At 40.1% G+C, this 17,420-nt stretch overlaps 1 protein-coding gene across 1 annotated transcript in view; it reads left to right on the top strand.

Moving 5' to 3' along the window:
• fcrl5.S (Fc receptor-like 5 S homeolog) overlaps positions 1–17,420 on the top strand; it is a 52,791-nt gene that overhangs the window by 10,687 nt on the left and 24,684 nt on the right. Inside the window, 3 exon segments of the mRNA XM_041574528.1 lie at positions 1,461–1,745; positions 1,907–2,197; positions 2,898–2,927. Of these exon segments, the coding sequence (XP_041430462.1) occupies positions 1,461–1,745; positions 1,907–2,197; positions 2,898–2,927 (606 nt within the window).

Here is a 17,420-nt window from a genome sequence, read left to right as displayed (position 1 = left end):
TGGGGGATCCATTAAATATGAATCTAAGGCTGAATATCTCCTCACTATGACAGATTAAAATTGCCCAGGAGAAATCATAAATAATGTCTACAGGAAAGGTTTCCCCTTAAATCACCACCATTGTGGTATCATCATCATCATCATCATTTATTTATATAGCGCCGACAAGATACGCAGGAGTCAGGAGAATATTTACATACAGGAGGTGGTCCATAGGCAGATGAAGCAAATACATTTTGTTTATTAGTATCAATTGCTCATAAAACGTCAATGAAAAAGTAACTGTAAAACATTGGGTGGGACAAGGACCTCGGGTGGGCATTGCGTGTGGGAAATTATTTGTTCTGAAGTCCAGCTATTCCTTCATTGGAATCCAGGGGATCTGGAATACTGAGTGGAGAGACCAAGGGCAAGTTCCCTATAATGTCAGTACATATAGATTTTACAGCACTCACTGCACTATTCTTCTGCACTTTATTATTTCCTTATCTTATTCTCCATTCACCTCAATTAACTACATATGCAAATATTAGTTTGTTCCCAATAACCATTAAGTAATCTGCATATACTAAATTGTCTTTACTTATTCTAATGCAGGTTAGTGCTGTTGTGTATATTGTTTAAAGGACCAGTAACACTAAAAGCTGGAGGGTATCAATATGCATTGAAATCTAATGTAACATACCCCCCAACTGTCCTGTTTTGAGTGGAACAGTCCCGCTTTCGACAGCTCAACAGGCAGTCCGCGTTTGTACTGGAAAGTCTCGATTTCTCTGCACCGAACAGCCAAAAAAGATACAATGTTTGTAACTTAATTGGCTCTTGTCAGAGATCCCAGAATAGATACTTAAGATACTTTTGTAACAGTTTTGTCTCTTGGGAGAAGTTAGTCTCACAGCTTAAAGGGCAATTCACTTAATTAGTAAAATTGTAATAAAACATAAAATCTACAAAAATGTGTTCAGACTTTCATAACCTGGCAAATTTTGTAAAATGGGCATGGTAATTGGGGGGTGTGGCCACAAAAAGATGTGTGGTAAAAAAAAATTTCTCCCAAATTTCTTTCTCCCTCTTTCCGTTTCCAAAATGTTGGGAGGTACAATGTAGTGTCGCCCTGCACTGGAAAAATGGTTGTGTTTACTTCAGAAATCATTGAATTCAGCAGTTGTGTAGCCCCGGGGCAGCCATTAAGTCAGAATAGGACTATAGGGCTCCACTAACATAGTAGATAACAGAAAAACTCTGTAGGATTCAATGGGTTTAGTTCTTACACAGAAAGATAAATAAGGGGTCAAACATCATTCACAGTTCCCTGCAGGACTACAGACTGAGAACTTCTCTCATAGAAAATATTAAATGTTTTGTTTATCCATGTAGTGATGTTTAGTTGAGCTAAATCAAAGTCAACTTCCTAAATAAAATAAAAAGTCACTATCCGCCAATGATTTTTCATGTTACAGAGCTGGTTAGAACCCCACAGATAAAAGTCAGCCCAGATGATCAGGTGACAGAAGGAGATCACATGACCATAACATGTGACACAAAGCTCAGCCCACACAGAGAGACTACAGAGCTGCAGTTTGCTTTCTACAGAAATGGGCACAATGTGCAGGAATTCAGTTCATCCAACCAATATGGAGTCCCCTCAGCTCAGCTGGAGGATTCTGGGAATTATACCTGTGAAATAAAAGATCAATCTGGGAGTGTAAAGAAGGAAAGTGACCCAAAAAATATCCGGATACAAGGTGAGTGAAGTCTTAAACTGCCAAGATCACTATATTCTACTGACTCTTTCCTTTTTTAAGTTTTTGTTCTCTATACATGTCATTTTTTAGTAATTCAAGTTTTGTTCTGCAGATATCCATGTTTGCCATATAATTCTGTATTTGTATTTTAATCCATTCAGCACAGAAACTCTCTGGTGTGAGTGTGAGGCTTGAGCCGGCAGGAGGACAGGTTCTTGCTGGGGAGAAGTTGGAGATTCTCTGCTCAGTGGAGAAGGGAATGGGATTATTGAGTTATTCCTGGTGCAAACAGTCCAGTCTCAGCTGTGACACCAAAGAGGCTGCAGTTCTGGAGCAACGGTTTGTGGTAGAAAGTGTTTCTGAAGATTATGGAGGAGAATATCAGTGCATCGTTACTAGAACTGCTACTGGGGATTCCATCAGCAGCGCCAACATCTCCATCTCTGTCCAAGGTACAAATCTAGTCCTTGAGGTTTGACCTTTTGCTACATATTACTCCCTGGGTCAGTTACTGCTGATTAATTTCTTGGTAAAGAGGTCGGCAAACCATTTTGGATCCCTGAATCAATTGTTAACACTTTTTAAGGAACTTCAAGAACCTGGCTGCCTACCAGTAAATAAATCCTTCCTACAGAGATGTAGAATCTCATTTCCATCTCATCCATAAATCACCCATTCTAATCTCTTTTTGGAGTAGTCCATGACTTTCCTTTGCTGATGGTGAAATCTCCTTCACCTCTACCACCAATGAAACATTCATTAACACCTCCTTTGGTAGAAATTTTGGTGAATATGGTGTATTGTTGGAGGGGGGAAACATGGAGATTGCACTTGAAAATCACACTTTGCTCACTGCATAAATGATCCCTATTATATTTACATCAGCAGTTTGAAGTGAACCCAAATATCTTCAAAAATAATTTTTCTAGCAGTCTGTTTGCCATGGTTATCTACTGAATGTCAAATTGCCAACTGCCCCTGCAACTGTAGCTAATATATACTTATATCAAATATTCCCATTCCCCATTTTAGGGCATACTAGTTTGTGACATCACAGCTGTGGCCATATCCACTTTATGATGTCATGGAGAATGGCTGTTGCATATATTTATAGTTTTAAGGCAAATATTATTTTATTTCTGTGTTTTCCAGGAAGTATTTTAATCCAGGATTGGAGCTTTGGTAAGTAATGTGTTATTAAACTACTTTGCAGTGACATATAAACAGTTTTTAACAAGTTTATAAAACATTAAACTTAGGATTACTACCTGAAAGACAATAGGAATGTAGGGATGTGAAAATCTTAGACACCCTTACACTTTACAGACAGGCACATCCCTAGTAATATGGACACCTCAGTGGGTCCTTATGGGGACCTTGTGCTTATGTAACCCCTGTAGTTCACACAGTGTACACCAAATGGCACTGTGCCAGAGTATAAAAGGTTTAGGAACCATGTGTTATGGGTCCATTGCTTTAGCCCAACCAAGTAGGCTGGAAGGGAATGGGTAGTGTCGACCCTAGGTGCCTTGGCCCTAGTAATTAGACAGCTATACTCAATTATAGATCACTCTAGGAGTGATAGAGAGGTTATTTAGTTAAGCAGCTCAAAGCTCCGCCGAGGAGATAAGAGGGATTAAGATCCCAGGGTATTACTGACCCGGAGTAAGGAACCAAGTGTTGAGATAGGGATGGTACGAATTCCCCTAGTCTGCTACTGGAAGATATCCTGAAAACTGGGCAATACCCATCACATGCTTTCAACTTACTCTCTGCTGTATATTCCCTAGCCTGTGGGGATTCAGCCTATACGTGCTGTGAGTATATGCTTCCTTTATGCTGCTGTGTATGTTCTATACTCCATTGTGGATCAATGTGCTAAATGCTCTATGTGCTATTGTTGAATAAATACGTTCTTTGTTCAACTGTTAAAGAACTACTGGCACCCATCATTGTGCTATCACACTCAGTTACAGTTACACTATACCCTTGCCTCCACCGCATTGCAAGGGCTTAGCCCTGAGAAAGAGAGCTCATCTGTGGTCTCAGCCCACAAAGGAAAGTAGCTAAAACTGCCCTAGCACAAGTCAGTTTACTATAGCGCTACAGGAACATTCTCTTAGTCCTGCACATGGGAACTGGTGCATCAAGTAAAAGTTCCTACCTTGGCTGTGCACATTAGTTCCCTCTGCAGTAGCAGAGCAGGAAGTGTTCCTGGAAAATGCAGTCTTACAGGAAACAAATATAAGTAAGTGCTGAATTTGTTCTATTGCACAAATTTTATTAGGGGGTGCTTTACTTTATACCTCTTACACTCTCCCCCACGACATTTATGTCGTCCTGACATACACAAAATCGGTATTCTCAACCATTTTTATGGTTCTGGTAGGGTCTTAACATATGTCTGTGGAGTCTTGGGTCAGTTTCAACTTATATTGACACTTGAGGAAACATCCTCCTTGTGACAGTTGCTCCATTATATATTTTGTCACAAGTTTACACTAGGCCCATTGCACGCTCTAGTACCCAGTGAAGTATACTTGCAGTTTAATGCAAGGGGTAACCCTTTAACACAAGTTTTGTGCAGACTATAATACTTAGACCCAATGATGATGGAAACTAGGGAACACATATGTGTTATCTCTGTGTTTCTTTTTGTGTATGGTGGAATACTTATGCATAACATCCAAAAATATTATCTCCACCTACACCATATTCATTTTGGCCTACTTAATCTTACCTAGCATCATCAACATTCAAAATACCATGTCATATCAAAGAATGTAATAATTTCAAATGCATATCAAACAATGCAATATAAACATTATTGTCTGTTTACATACAATTGTCAGTTCTATTACCACTGTCTAGAGTCCTCTGTAAAATAACAGGGTGATAGATACCACATTGGAGTGACCTTTGTCAACTTTTCACAGTCCATGCTCTGTATTTTGGTATCTCTGTATATAGTACTTGGTTGACCCAATGTATCATAAGTTAGAGTCTTTGGCTGTCTCCTGGTTCTATTGGGTTGTATCCTTCTTAGAGGTGTCGGATCACAAAAGTCATCACCTTCATCTTCATCACTTTCAAGAGTTTCTGGTACCTCTACAGGATTTATCTCTTCTTGCTGAGAGTTTTCTTCTATAGCAGTCTCTGCTGGATCTTCTGTTCTTTCCATATCACAGGGGTAGAATTCCTCTGCCTCTGGGTTTAACTCTACTGTAACTTCAGGTGGTTGGTCATCCTAAGTAAGAGGAATCAGTGATCTCCATTGGTCTTGTTCTTCATCTGATTTACTGTCTGAATCTTGGTTTGATCTTTGAGCAAACTGCTTCTTATTCTGGACTGTATGCTTTCTTGTTTTGCTGGGGTATTTCTTTGGTGTTACTTCATTATTTGGCTCTGTTGGTAGAAAGTCACATGGTAGTAACAAATTCCTGTGTAAAATTCTTGTTTTGCCTTTTCCAGTTTCTGGTTTGACTTCATAAACTGGGCTGTCATCATGTTTTCTTTTGGTAACAACATAGATTGTTTCTTCCCAGTATGATCTTAGCTTTCCAGGACCTCCTTTTTCATTGAGATTTCTTAACACTCTACTACCGGGTGTTAATTCAGCTCCATGAATTTTTTTAACCTTTACTAGCTCCTTTACTTCATCATCATCATCATCATCATTTATTTATATAGCACTGTCAAGATACGCAGTGCTTTACTGCAGTTATAGCAAACAGGGAATAAATGGTGGATAACAAACAAGGATTACAGAGTACAATAGGGTTAGAAGGATGTAGAGATTAGAGTTTACTTTACTTGCAGTTCTTGAAGCAAGTTCATAGGCCTCATTCAATCTATTTGTCCAAGTTTTTACTCTGGATAGTTGTCATACTTTTCTGTTGATGGGGTGTCAAACATATGGTCAACTGGTAGTCTGGGTGATCTCCCAAAAAGAAGAAAGAAGGGTGAATATCCGGTAGCTTCACTTCTTGTGCAGTTATATGAACTACTTTTGCTAGTGAGCTTTTCCAATCCTTCTTTGATTCTGTTAAAAGAGTACGGAGCATTGACAGAAGTGTTCGATTGAACCTTTCAACTTGTCCATTTCCTTCGGGATGGTATGGAGTAGTATGAGAATTTTGGATGTGGCAACATTCTCCTAAAGTGGCAAAGAGTTGGTTCTCAAAAACTCTGCCTATGTCATGGTGATTCTTAGTTGGAAATCCAAATTTTAGTACAAAGTCATTGAATATTTTGTCTGCAGCCGTCCTTGCTGACTTGTTCTTGGTTGCATAAGCCCGAGCAAATCTTGAAAATGGTTTATAACAACCAAAATATATTCATAGCCTCCTTTACATGTTTCCAGGTGTAAAAAGTCAATTGAGATCATCTCAAATGGATATGTTGTGACTATAATGATCAGTGGTGCTCTGGTAGGCTTGTTTGGATGCTTGTCTTTCAAACAACGACACTGATGGGTAATATAGTGTTCTATATCACGCTGCATATGTGGCCAATAAAATCTGTCTCTTGCCAAATCAACAGTTCTTTCCACTCCTAGGTGTCCAATTTCTTCATGTAGCTCTTTGTACACTAAGTTGTGGTATACTGCAGGCAATACTAGTTGAGAACCTGAGGATGTTTTTCTTCTCAAAATCTCTTCAGAGTCTAGACACAGTTTATGCCATTGTCGCATAAGTGCAGAAAGTTCCTGAGATTCTTCTTTTCTCTGATTTCTTGTTGGAAATCTGTTCTCCTTTTTTCATACTTTCCCTATTACTGGATCTTCCTTTTGTGCATTTCTTATGGTTTCCTTGAAAAACTGAGCCATTGTTGGAACAGACCACAAATCCACATTGGCTGTTGTGTTACATATTGTCAGTGGACACAAATATGGCATTCTTTCTTCTTGCTGCACTTGAATACCTTGTGCTATACTGTGGATGACTTTGTGGTCAATTTCCTTACAGCATTGTTCCATATACTTTTCAGGAGTTAATGGCATGCGGGAAAGTACATCTGCATCAGTATTTATTTTACCTGGTCAGTATTTGATGGTGAAATTGAAATCAGCAAGTTCTGCTACCCACCTATGGCCTGTTGCATTGAGTTTTGCTGTGGTCAGGATGTAGGTTAGCGGATTGTTATCTGTGTACACCAGGAATGATGGACAGTAGTACAGATAGTCTCTGAATCTTTCACATATTGACCATTTCAATGCTAGGAATTCAAGCTTTCCTGAGTGCATATGGTAGTTTTTCTCAGCTGGTGTTAGTGTTCTTGAGCCATAAGCAATGACTCTTAATCTCCCATCTTGTTCTTGATAAAGAACAGCACCTAGTCCCTCTTGTGATGCATCACAATGAAGTACAAATGGTTTTGCAAAGTCTGGATAACTCATTACTGGTGGATGAGTCAATACTTCAATCAGCTGGTTTAACACTTCCTGGTGCTGTTCTGTCCATATGATGGGGTGATGGGAAGGTAACTGAACATTCTGTTTTGGTTTAGGTCGAGATGCTTTCCGTGATTTGTTCACAGACCTAGGACTGGATGTAGGCACTGAGTCTGCTGATAACAATTCATATAGTGGTCTTGCAATTCTGGAGAAATCTTTACTATAGGGGCGATAATATGAAATAAACCCCAGGATTCTTTTAAGTTCTCCAATATCCTTTGGCTTTTTCTCTTTTAGTGCTAAGACAGGTGCAATTTTAGCCGGATCCATAGTGTGACCATCTTTTGACACAATTTTTCCAAGAAATCTGACATGGTCCTTAAAAAGTTCACACTTTTTGGCAGTGAGTTTGACTCCATGTTTCTGATAACGCTTTAATACTGCTCGTACATCTTCCACATGGTCATTAAAAGATTTGCTGTGAACCAAGTTGTCATCTAGATAAGGTTGACAAATCTCATCTCTTATTCCTGTCAGACGTTCTTCCATGCTCCTTTGGAATTCTGCTGGTGCTGAGCTGAGGCCAAAGGGGATACGAACCCATTCATACAACCCCCATGGTATTATGAAAGCTGTTAAAGGTCGGCTGGATACTTACTTCTACAAAGCCTTGATGATAGGCCTTCCCTTGGTCAAGCACTGAGAACCACGAGTGTCCTCCCAAACTATCAAGCATGTCTTGGATTCCTGGTATTGGGTAACGATCAGGGATTGACTTTTGGTTCAATTCTCTGTAGTCACAGCAAAGTCTTAAGCTGCCATCCTTCTTTCTTACACATACAATGGGCGAAGAGTATGAGGATTTGGATGTTGTGATCCACCCACGGTTTAGTAAGTCCTGCAGATACTCCTTCACCTCCTTGTGCAGTGGCTTTGGGACTGACATATAAGTTTACTTCACAGGAGTGTTATCCTTGAGCCGAATACTTAGCTGTAAAAAAGGGATACATCCAACGTCTGAGTCATCTTTTGCAAAGGCATGGCACTCCTCTCTTAGCATCTGCCTCACAGTGTCTTGTTGGTCTTTTGTTAAGTGCTCTAAGGACACTGGTGGGTCCCACAACTCCTCAGTAGGCTCTTTTGAGAGTACTGTAGAATGCTCAATCTCCTGACTTACTAAAATGACTTGTGCCGCTGGAAATCCTTTTGGTTCCACTTCTGCAGGGTAAGCTGTCTTAATGTGTTCAACATTCCAAGGCTAGTTTTGCCTTTTAGGATGATGTCATGTTTGTCTAAGTTCCACACTGGTATAGATAGTCTATAAAGGGTACCTCTGTGGAGAGAAAATAAAGTTCCATTTATGCAGAGCCCCTCAGGTAACTGAAACAAATCATGGGGTGTGAACAGCATAGTCTGGTTCTGCTGGGATGGTCCTGTGCGGACAGTACATTTTATTTTGATGGCAGACTTTGCAGGTATCTTTTGGTCTCTGGTGCCAGTCTTTACCACTGAACCCACGGGTTCTGTACAGTTTGCTGTTACTAGTAAATAGATTGCAATGAACAGTGCAATATAAACATATATGCATATAAATGCAACATCAAAATGCTAGCTGGCATATACAGCAATGTCTCTGGGGGTGCTGTCAGCTGTGGAGGTGATTTGGTGCAACTATTTTCTTACCAGCGATGCTACCATGAGGAGAGATGAAACTGTGCATGCTTCTTCCACAGCATGGTCTGTAAAATGGAGTCCTGGCTCCCACAAGGCATTGCTCTAGGTCACATGGTGAGAGCATGGTAGCCTGATTAGTTCAAATCCTGCCATAAGCATTATGGAGGTGTAGAATGGATATAGGAAATGGTCTTGCGTAGTTACAGCAAGTGTCCCACAACATAAGAATAGGGAAATCCCAAATATGGTAATAGCGTATGCTGGAGACATGACACTCCCCGTCTGGCATCTATAGATGTCACCACTTTTTTCCCTCAGGAGATAAGTAAAGTCAGTTCAGAAACTGGTCTGAAGAACAATTTTGTTTCTCCTTGTTTGGAGGTTTGACCTCAATCTTTCAGACTCTTCCATCCTCACTTGGAAATGTTTTGCAGACAAGACCTAAGGACCATTCACTCCTCTGTGACTGACAGTCTTTCAACAGAACAACATTACTAGGTTTGAGGTTGGGCTTGGTAGTTTGCCATTTGCAAAGTGGCTGCAAAGTGGAGATGTATTGCTTTCTCCATCTGTCCCAGAAGGTATTTGCAAGATGGCCTCCTACTCTCAATAGGCCAGTTTGGTCAAGGAATGAGTGAAGCTTCCTCAAAGTACTGTCTTTAGGGATGAGTTTGTTTCTTGTGGTGTAAAAGAACGCTGGTCCCGAGAGCCAAGTTGTGTCTTTAAGCTGACTTGCTGCAACAGTTTTGGTTGTGTGGTCTACAGGGTTGTAGTTGGTATAGAATACAGTCTCTTTGGGCTCTGTGCCTGTCTTGGTTGTGATGAGCTCAGCTAGCTCTACAGCTAGAACGGCAGCACAGAGTTCCAGTCTGGGTATAGTGTGTTCGGGAATTGGTGCCAGTTCTGCCTTACCCATAACAAATGCAATGTGGCATTGTCCATAGATATCCACAGTTTTGAGGTATGCTACAGCAGCTATGGCTTTGACAGAAGCATCAGAGAACACCAGTGGCGCAACTACCGGGGGAGCAGGGGGTGCAATTAGACCAGGGCCCGCACCCCCGCAGGGCCCCCCGGCAGTCACACGCCTACTGGATTCAGCTGCAGCCACACGGACGATGGTGGGGTGGGGCCCGGCTGCACAGCCCACACCAAGGCCCGCCCCCACCTAGTTCCGTCACTGCAAACAACTTCTTATATTCCTGACTGATGCTCTCTATAGCAGGGATCCTCAACCTTTTGAACCCGTGAGCAACATCCAGAAGTAAAAGGAGTTGGGGAGCAACACGGGCATAAAAAATGTTCTCGGGTGCCAAATAAGTTCTGTGATTGGCCATTTGGTAACCCCTATGTGGATTGTCAACCTACTCTGAGGCTCTGTATGGCAGTACGCCTGGTTTTATACAACCAAAACTTGCCTCCAAGCCTGGAATTAAAAAACAAGCACCTGCTTTGAGGCCACTGGGATCAACAGCCAAGGGGTTGGGGAGCAACATATTGCTCACAAGCTACTGATTGGGGATCACTGCTCAAAGCTTCCCTTTCAACTTCAGGGTAAGGGAAGTTTTTAGTTGTCGTGGGCTTTATTAATCAGATTTTACACCCACAAATATGGAAGCTCTATCTCTTACCCTCCATCCTCTGAGCTGAGCACTGAGCTGCAAGTCCCTCCAGTTTCTCATAAATTGGAATACAAAATGTATTGTCCATGTCAGGAACTTATGGCAGTAAGAGGTTATCATTTGAGAAAGTGCAAGTTAGTGATGGGTCCTGTTAGAGAAGTAGAGTGGATTTGGAGATGATTGATGACTTGAATTTCTTTAAGACATTAGTGGAACCAGACTGCTCTATATTTTACAGCCATGTTTAGAGAGAAGGTAGAGCTAAGGTAGGCTCTAGCCATGTTTGAAAGGACTGGAAACTTCTGGTCTAGAAGAAGCAGAGTATAAAGCCTTTAGATGTGGTTCCCAAGATGTGAGGATCCTTTAAACTCATTTTAGGCTCTACAAGAGTGTCTATAATTCTGCAATATATCAATTTGTTCACAGGGTATAAGTGAAGCAGTGAAGGCCGAACACACCTAAAAATACTTGAGTACATATAATTAATGTTATTAGTAATACCTCATATACTTTGTATTAATTTTACTTATTTTTGTCAGGATCTCTGCAAAATACAGTGAGATTGGCATTGTCTGCAGTTATCTTCATCATTATATTATTAATTGTCTTCTACCACATAAAGACGATGGAAGTAACATATTCCCAGGAGACAAAAAAGAATGAAAGAGAGATCAGGAATGAGGGAGAATGTTCTACATAATAAGTGCCATGTCTTAATTGTATATGAAATGTGTTTTCTTCAGACCATGAAGATGCTCCTCATCAAATGCTCTCTTAAAATATTCTTATAGTAGCATTCATGTTATAGTACCAATACATTCTGCAGAAAATACAATAAAACATGCACAAAACAAATGAGCAATATGATACTTTCGTCATCAGGGTCATATTTCATATACATACAAAAACCTTGGATACAGACCAATATAAAGTGAATGTCAATTTGTGGCATGCTATAGACCTCTTCTGACCAAGCTGAGGTATCTCTACATTCTCAAAAACTTTCAGAAGCATGCTCATTCATTAAAAAAATATGTTTTATTGCATCATATTAAAACGTCAAAACAACCCCACATGGAGCCTAACGCGTTTCATGCTTACCTAGCACTTAGTCATAGGCAATCCCATATTTCATATAATCCTGATGTTACAGTGTCCTTGTTATCCATTGGCATCTTGTGCTTGAATGGCTGACCCCATGGCTACACAGCAGCTTGTTTATATAAACTATAGTAGTACTTATCTGTTATCTACTGTGTATCCTGTGCTTGAATGGCTGCCCCCATGGCTACACAGCAGCTTGTTTATATAAACTATAGTAGTACTTATCTGTTATCTACTGTGTATCCTGTGCTTGAATGGCTGCCCCCATGGCTACACAGCAGCTTGTTTATATAAACTATAGTAGTACTTATCTGTTATCTACTGTGTATCCAGTACTTGAATGACGGCCCCCCTGGCTACACAGCAGCTTGTTTATATAAACTATAGTAGTACTTTTCTGTTATCTACGGTGTATCCTGTGCTTGAATGGCTGCCACCATGGCTACACAGCAGCTTGTTTATATAAACTATAGTAGTACTTATCTGTTATCTACTGTCTATCCTGTGCTTGAATGGCTGCCCCCATGGCTACACAGCAGCTTGTTTATAAAAACTATAGTAGAGTTTCTGAAGCAAATACAGCAGTTTTACTAGTGCAGGACAACAGTACAATATATTTTAATTTTTTATTTTTTGATATTACTGTTTTTTTAAAAGTGAAACCAAAAGTACAACTGGAGCAGAATACTGCAACTACTGTAGTAAGGTGCTGCTGACTGGCATTGCTTGTACAGATTATGGATGTGCCTAGTGCAGTCCCATTAAGGGTATAAGTGGATATTGTTACATCCTGTACTCCTTAATAATGGGATTCTGGGTTTTGCAACAACAACTTATTTATTAAAATACAGTGTGTGAAAGAAGCCTGGCTCTCTGACTGTACAGTCCCATCTCCTTGTGGTCCTGCTCCCACCTATCTGCTTCTTTTTCTATGACAAACTTTATTAACATTAACAACTATCAACACACACTTCCGTTTTCAACATTTTAACATCAACAACAAACCATTAATAGTTGTAACTCTAGGCGTGGGCCTACGTGGCCTTTCCACAAATCCGGGCCTAATTATATCACTGTAAACAACTGACCTATTATACTTTGTAGTCATATTTCTGCAATTTCAATAACAAACACTGAATGTGTGGAGGAGCTTTCCATAGTTCTTTCTGTGTGATGTAGTGTAAGTGAAGTAGTGGCTTGTGATCTGTTTCAACTATAAATTTTGTCCATACACAAAGTTGTGGAATATTTCACATCCAAAAGAGTCTCTTTTTCTATTAGTACATATTTGTGCTCTGTGTGTGTGATGCATATACAACTGGCTTCCATTCCTTAAAGGAGAAGGAAAACTATGGAGGCATTTTATTGCCAATAGATTAGCTGCAATAGTGCAAGCTAGAATGCTATATTTATTCTGTAGAATGTTTTACCATACCTGAGAAAAAAGCTCTAGAAACTCTCTGTTTGTTTAGAATAGGCGCTGCAGTATTAATGTGGTGTGACATCATTTCCTGCCTGAGTCTCTTCCTGCTCTGGGCTCAGATTACAGTAGAGAAGGGAGGGGGAGGGGGAAGAGGAGCAAACTGAGCATGCTCTTGCCCAGGGCAATGAGGTTTAAGCTGAAGGCAGGAAGTCTGATACAGAAGCCCATGTGTACACAATAGAAGGAAAGAAATGCTGTATTTCTTTTGACAGGGGACTCAGAGCAGCACCACTTTGGGGGTTTACTGGTATATTTAGATGGACCTTTCTGATTCTGATTCTGATTCTCCTTTAAAGGGATCCTGTCATCGGAAAACCTGTTTTATTCAAAACGCATCAGTTAATAGTGCTACTCCAGCAGAATTCTGCACTGAAAACTATTTCTCAAAAGAGCAAACAGCAGGCTGCTGTTTTTCCTTCTCAATGTAACTGAATGTGTCTCAGTGAGACCTGGGTTTTTACTATTGAGTGTCAGCCAGGCAGCTGTTATCTTGTGTTAGGGAGCTGCTATCTGGATACCTTCCCATTGTTCTGTTGTTAGGCTGCTGGGGGGGGAAGGGAGGGGGTGATATCACTCCAACTTGCAGTACAGCAGTAAAGAGTGATTGAAGTTTATCAGAGCACAAGTCACATTACTTGGGGCAGCTGGGAAATTGACAATATGTCTAGCCCCATGTCAGATTTCAAAACTGAATATAAAAAAATCTGTTTGCTCTTTTGAGAAATGGATTTCAGTGCAGAATTCTGCTGGAGCAGCACTATTAACTGATTCATTTTGAAAAAAATTTTTTTCCCATGACAGTATCACTTTAACATATTATTGTAGTAGAACTGCACATATTCCATCTTTTGATGATCTGTTGATATTTTTGAGAGCCAATGTATGTCTGTGCACAACAAAGAATATCTTTTAATGATTTGAACTCATTTTCCTGCTTCTCCGTCCAGTTCCACTCAGTGGGCTTTAGTAACAAGCTCCTCCTATGGGGAGTCGTGTCGGCCACATTAGGAATGTACTTGCCAAGGTAATTTAACATACCCATGAATCTCTGCAGTTCTTTTTTTTTATTACTGGGACTGGCCATTCTTTTAATTGCTAGAACATTTGCAGGATCTGGTTTCATTCCACTGTGAGAAATTATTTCACCAAGATACAAAATTTCTGATTTCTTAAACTGACATTTAGCACAATTCAGTTTAAGTCCATTTTGTTTTGCTATCTCTAAGACTCACTTTAATATTTTGTCATGTTCTTCTTCTGTGGTCCCCCAAATTAAATATCATCTATGTAGACTTCAACTCCTTCAACCTCTTCCAAGAGTTGCTGCATTGTTCTATGAATAATCTCTGGGGCTGAACTGATACCTTCCAAAAGGTGTATTAAATGTACACAATTTTCTGCTTCTCTTAGTGAGAGGAATCTGCCAAAATTCATTTGAGGCATCTAGGATTGTAAATAATTTGCCATTTGCCATTTCACTCAGGTTTGAGTGGTTATATGAAAATGTTCTCTCCTTATGTTTTCAATTCATCTTTGGGATCCAAGTACAATCTCAGGGATCCGTCTTTTTTCTCTACAATGACTAAGGAATAGACCCAAGCTGAAGGTTCAATTACATCTAAAGCTGGCCAGAAATGTTGAGATTTTTAAAAGATCCGATCGTCATGGTGAGACCACGATTATCTCAGAACAATCTTACTAATTGTCCATCAACTAAAAAGACCAATTTGCCAGGAAAACAAAGGGGAGCTGCCCGCCTGGCCCAGCAAACATAGATACATTGCACTGGGACCGATAAAGATTTTTTAACCCGGCCGATCAATATCCTGACAGATGTCGGACGATAAAATCATAAGATGTATGATCGTTTTGGATTGGTCGGACTTCGCTAAAATCAGTCGTTCGGCAAGAAGAATTGTCGCGTCTATGGGGAGCTTAACTCTGTCAGGGGCTGCAATTCATGTTTAAGTCTTTCTCTTAATGTCACTGGCACATGCCTTTTGGCTTCTACAACTGGTTTTGCATCAGCTTTTAATGAAATATCATATGTAACGAGCAGTTTCCCAAGACCTGTTTTGTGGTGATTCTTCCACAACAAATAATTTGTTTACCAGTCCCAACTTCTCACATGTTTGTGCACCTAATAGGGGACAGTAATTACCTGAGTAATTACCAGAGACTACTGCAAATTCATGTTTGCTTGCCTTGCCCTTGAGTAAGAGGGAGAGTGGATTTTCCTACTGATGGGATTTCAGACTCATTGTCTGCCTCAAGCACTTATGTTTTACTTTATAATTGTGCTTTCATTTGTAGGTTTCTCCATATTTTGTCTGTGATAATGTTTGTTTCTGCCCATGTGTCCACTTTATACTAAATCAGGGAGCCATTTGTATCAATGTCTATAGTCCATCTTTATTCACTTCCATTCCTTTTACTGACACAGATCTCCTCCTGACTCTCCTCACTTCTGCTGTCCATCACTGTATTTAGTTTTCTTTTACTATAACACTGCTTGCCAAAGTGATTAGATTTGCCACACACCTTGCACTGTTTACCAAAAGTTGGGCAGTTGTTAAATGAATGGGCATTGCCACAATTATTACAGAATTGGTAATTGGTAAATATTGCATACATTTTCACTTTGCCTTTCTTAAAATCAGATTTAATTGTGTGAGCCATTGGTGTAACTGAGGATGTGACCACTCTGCTCACTTCAGAAACATTCCCTTCACTTCTTATCCCTGTTAACACTTTGAGCTGTGGTTTTACGAGTTCATCTGCTTGACAAATTCCTATACCCTTTTCTAATGTAAGATCCTGTTCCCTTAACAATCTTTCCTGCACGTTTTGATCATTACATCCAATTACAACTCTGTCTGTGATTAATGAATCTCTCAGCTGAGCAAAGTTACATGTTCTGTTTTTCAGCTTAAGATCTCTGTCCAGATCTTGCAGCATTTACCTCTTGAGCCACAGGAGGCTCTCAGGACTGATCCTGAACTCTTGTGTTTAAAGGGATACTGTCATGGGAATTTTTTTTTTTCAAAATGAATCAGTTAATAGTGCTGCTCCAGCAGAATTCTGCACTGAAAACTATTTCTCCATAGAGCAAACAGATTTTTTTATATTCAATTTTGAAATCTGACATGGGGCTAGACATTTTGTCAATTTCCCAGCTGCCCCAAGTCATGTGACTTGTACTCTGATAAACTTCAATCACTCTTTACTGCTGTACTGCAAGTTGGAGTGATATTACCCCCTCCCTTTCCCCCCCAGCAGCCAAACAAAAGAACAATGGGAAGGTAACCAGATAGCAGCTCCCTAACACAAGATAACAGCTGCCTGGTAGATCTAAGAACAGCACTCAATAGTAAAATCAAGGTCCCACTGAGACACATTCGGTTACATTGAGAAGGAAAAACAGCAGCCTGCCAGAAAGCATTTCTCTCCTAAAGTGCAGGCACAAGTCACATGACTGGGGGCAGCTGGGAAATTGACAATATGTCTAGACCCATGTCAGATTTCAAAATTGAATATAAAAAAATCTGTTTGCTCTTTTGAGAAATGGATTTCAGTGCAGAATTCTGCTGCAGCAGCACTATTAACTGATTCTTTTTGAAAAAATTTTTTTTCCCCATAACAGTATCTTTTTAATGTTTCTGTTATCTGCCTGTTCACAGTGTTTCCTCCCTGTTTTCCACCCACCTCGTTTACCCTCATGTGTCTCCCATTCCTAATCACCTTCCCTTTATAAACCCCGCCCTGAGCAACCCCACCTGTTTCCTGAGTCATTGAATGTATTCTGTTTGTTCCTGACCTGCCGATGAAAACCTTGAATGCCTTGTTCCTGAAAATCTTGTTACCTTGTTTCCTGAGTGAGTACCTTTTGTTCCTGTGTTCCCCATTTTTCCCTCACCTTGTGGATACCCTGATTAGCCTTTTTTGCCTGTTCCTGCCTTTTTGTTTTCTGTGTTCTGGCTGCCAATAAATCTACTATTTACTTTCTTCATCATGTCTTTGCCTCCAATCACCTATGGCTACACCCCTGGGCTCCCACCTTATCCACTCCCCATGGAGTGGCAATCCTCGGTTACAGTGGTTCCACGTTGTAAACCTTACAGTCTGTTATGGATTCCTCTATGCTTTCTAATGGTTACTGCACTCTGGAGTTAAAGATAAATCTCTCATATATCTCATTCGCCTTAGGGGTGCAGGAATCTTCACATTTTCCCATAACCACTTCAAAATTATCACTGTCATGTTCATCAAGTTGAAATGAATTAAAGATTTGCATTAGCTAGTCTTATGTGTTTGCTCTTTAAGTGGGGGATCTGTAAGTGGAGTTTCAAACTAAAAGAGGTTCAAACTAGGTCAAAAGTTTATTCTGTATGCAGATT

The sequence above is a fragment of the Xenopus laevis genome, chromosome 8S (genome assembly GCF_017654675.1).
Source record: "Xenopus laevis strain J_2021 chromosome 8S, Xenopus_laevis_v10.1, whole genome shotgun sequence".
Taxonomy (NCBI): domain Eukaryota; kingdom Metazoa; phylum Chordata; class Amphibia; order Anura; family Pipidae; genus Xenopus; species Xenopus laevis.
The sequence above is the reverse complement of the archived record's forward strand: the minus strand, read 5'-3'. Positions and strand labels throughout refer to the sequence as shown.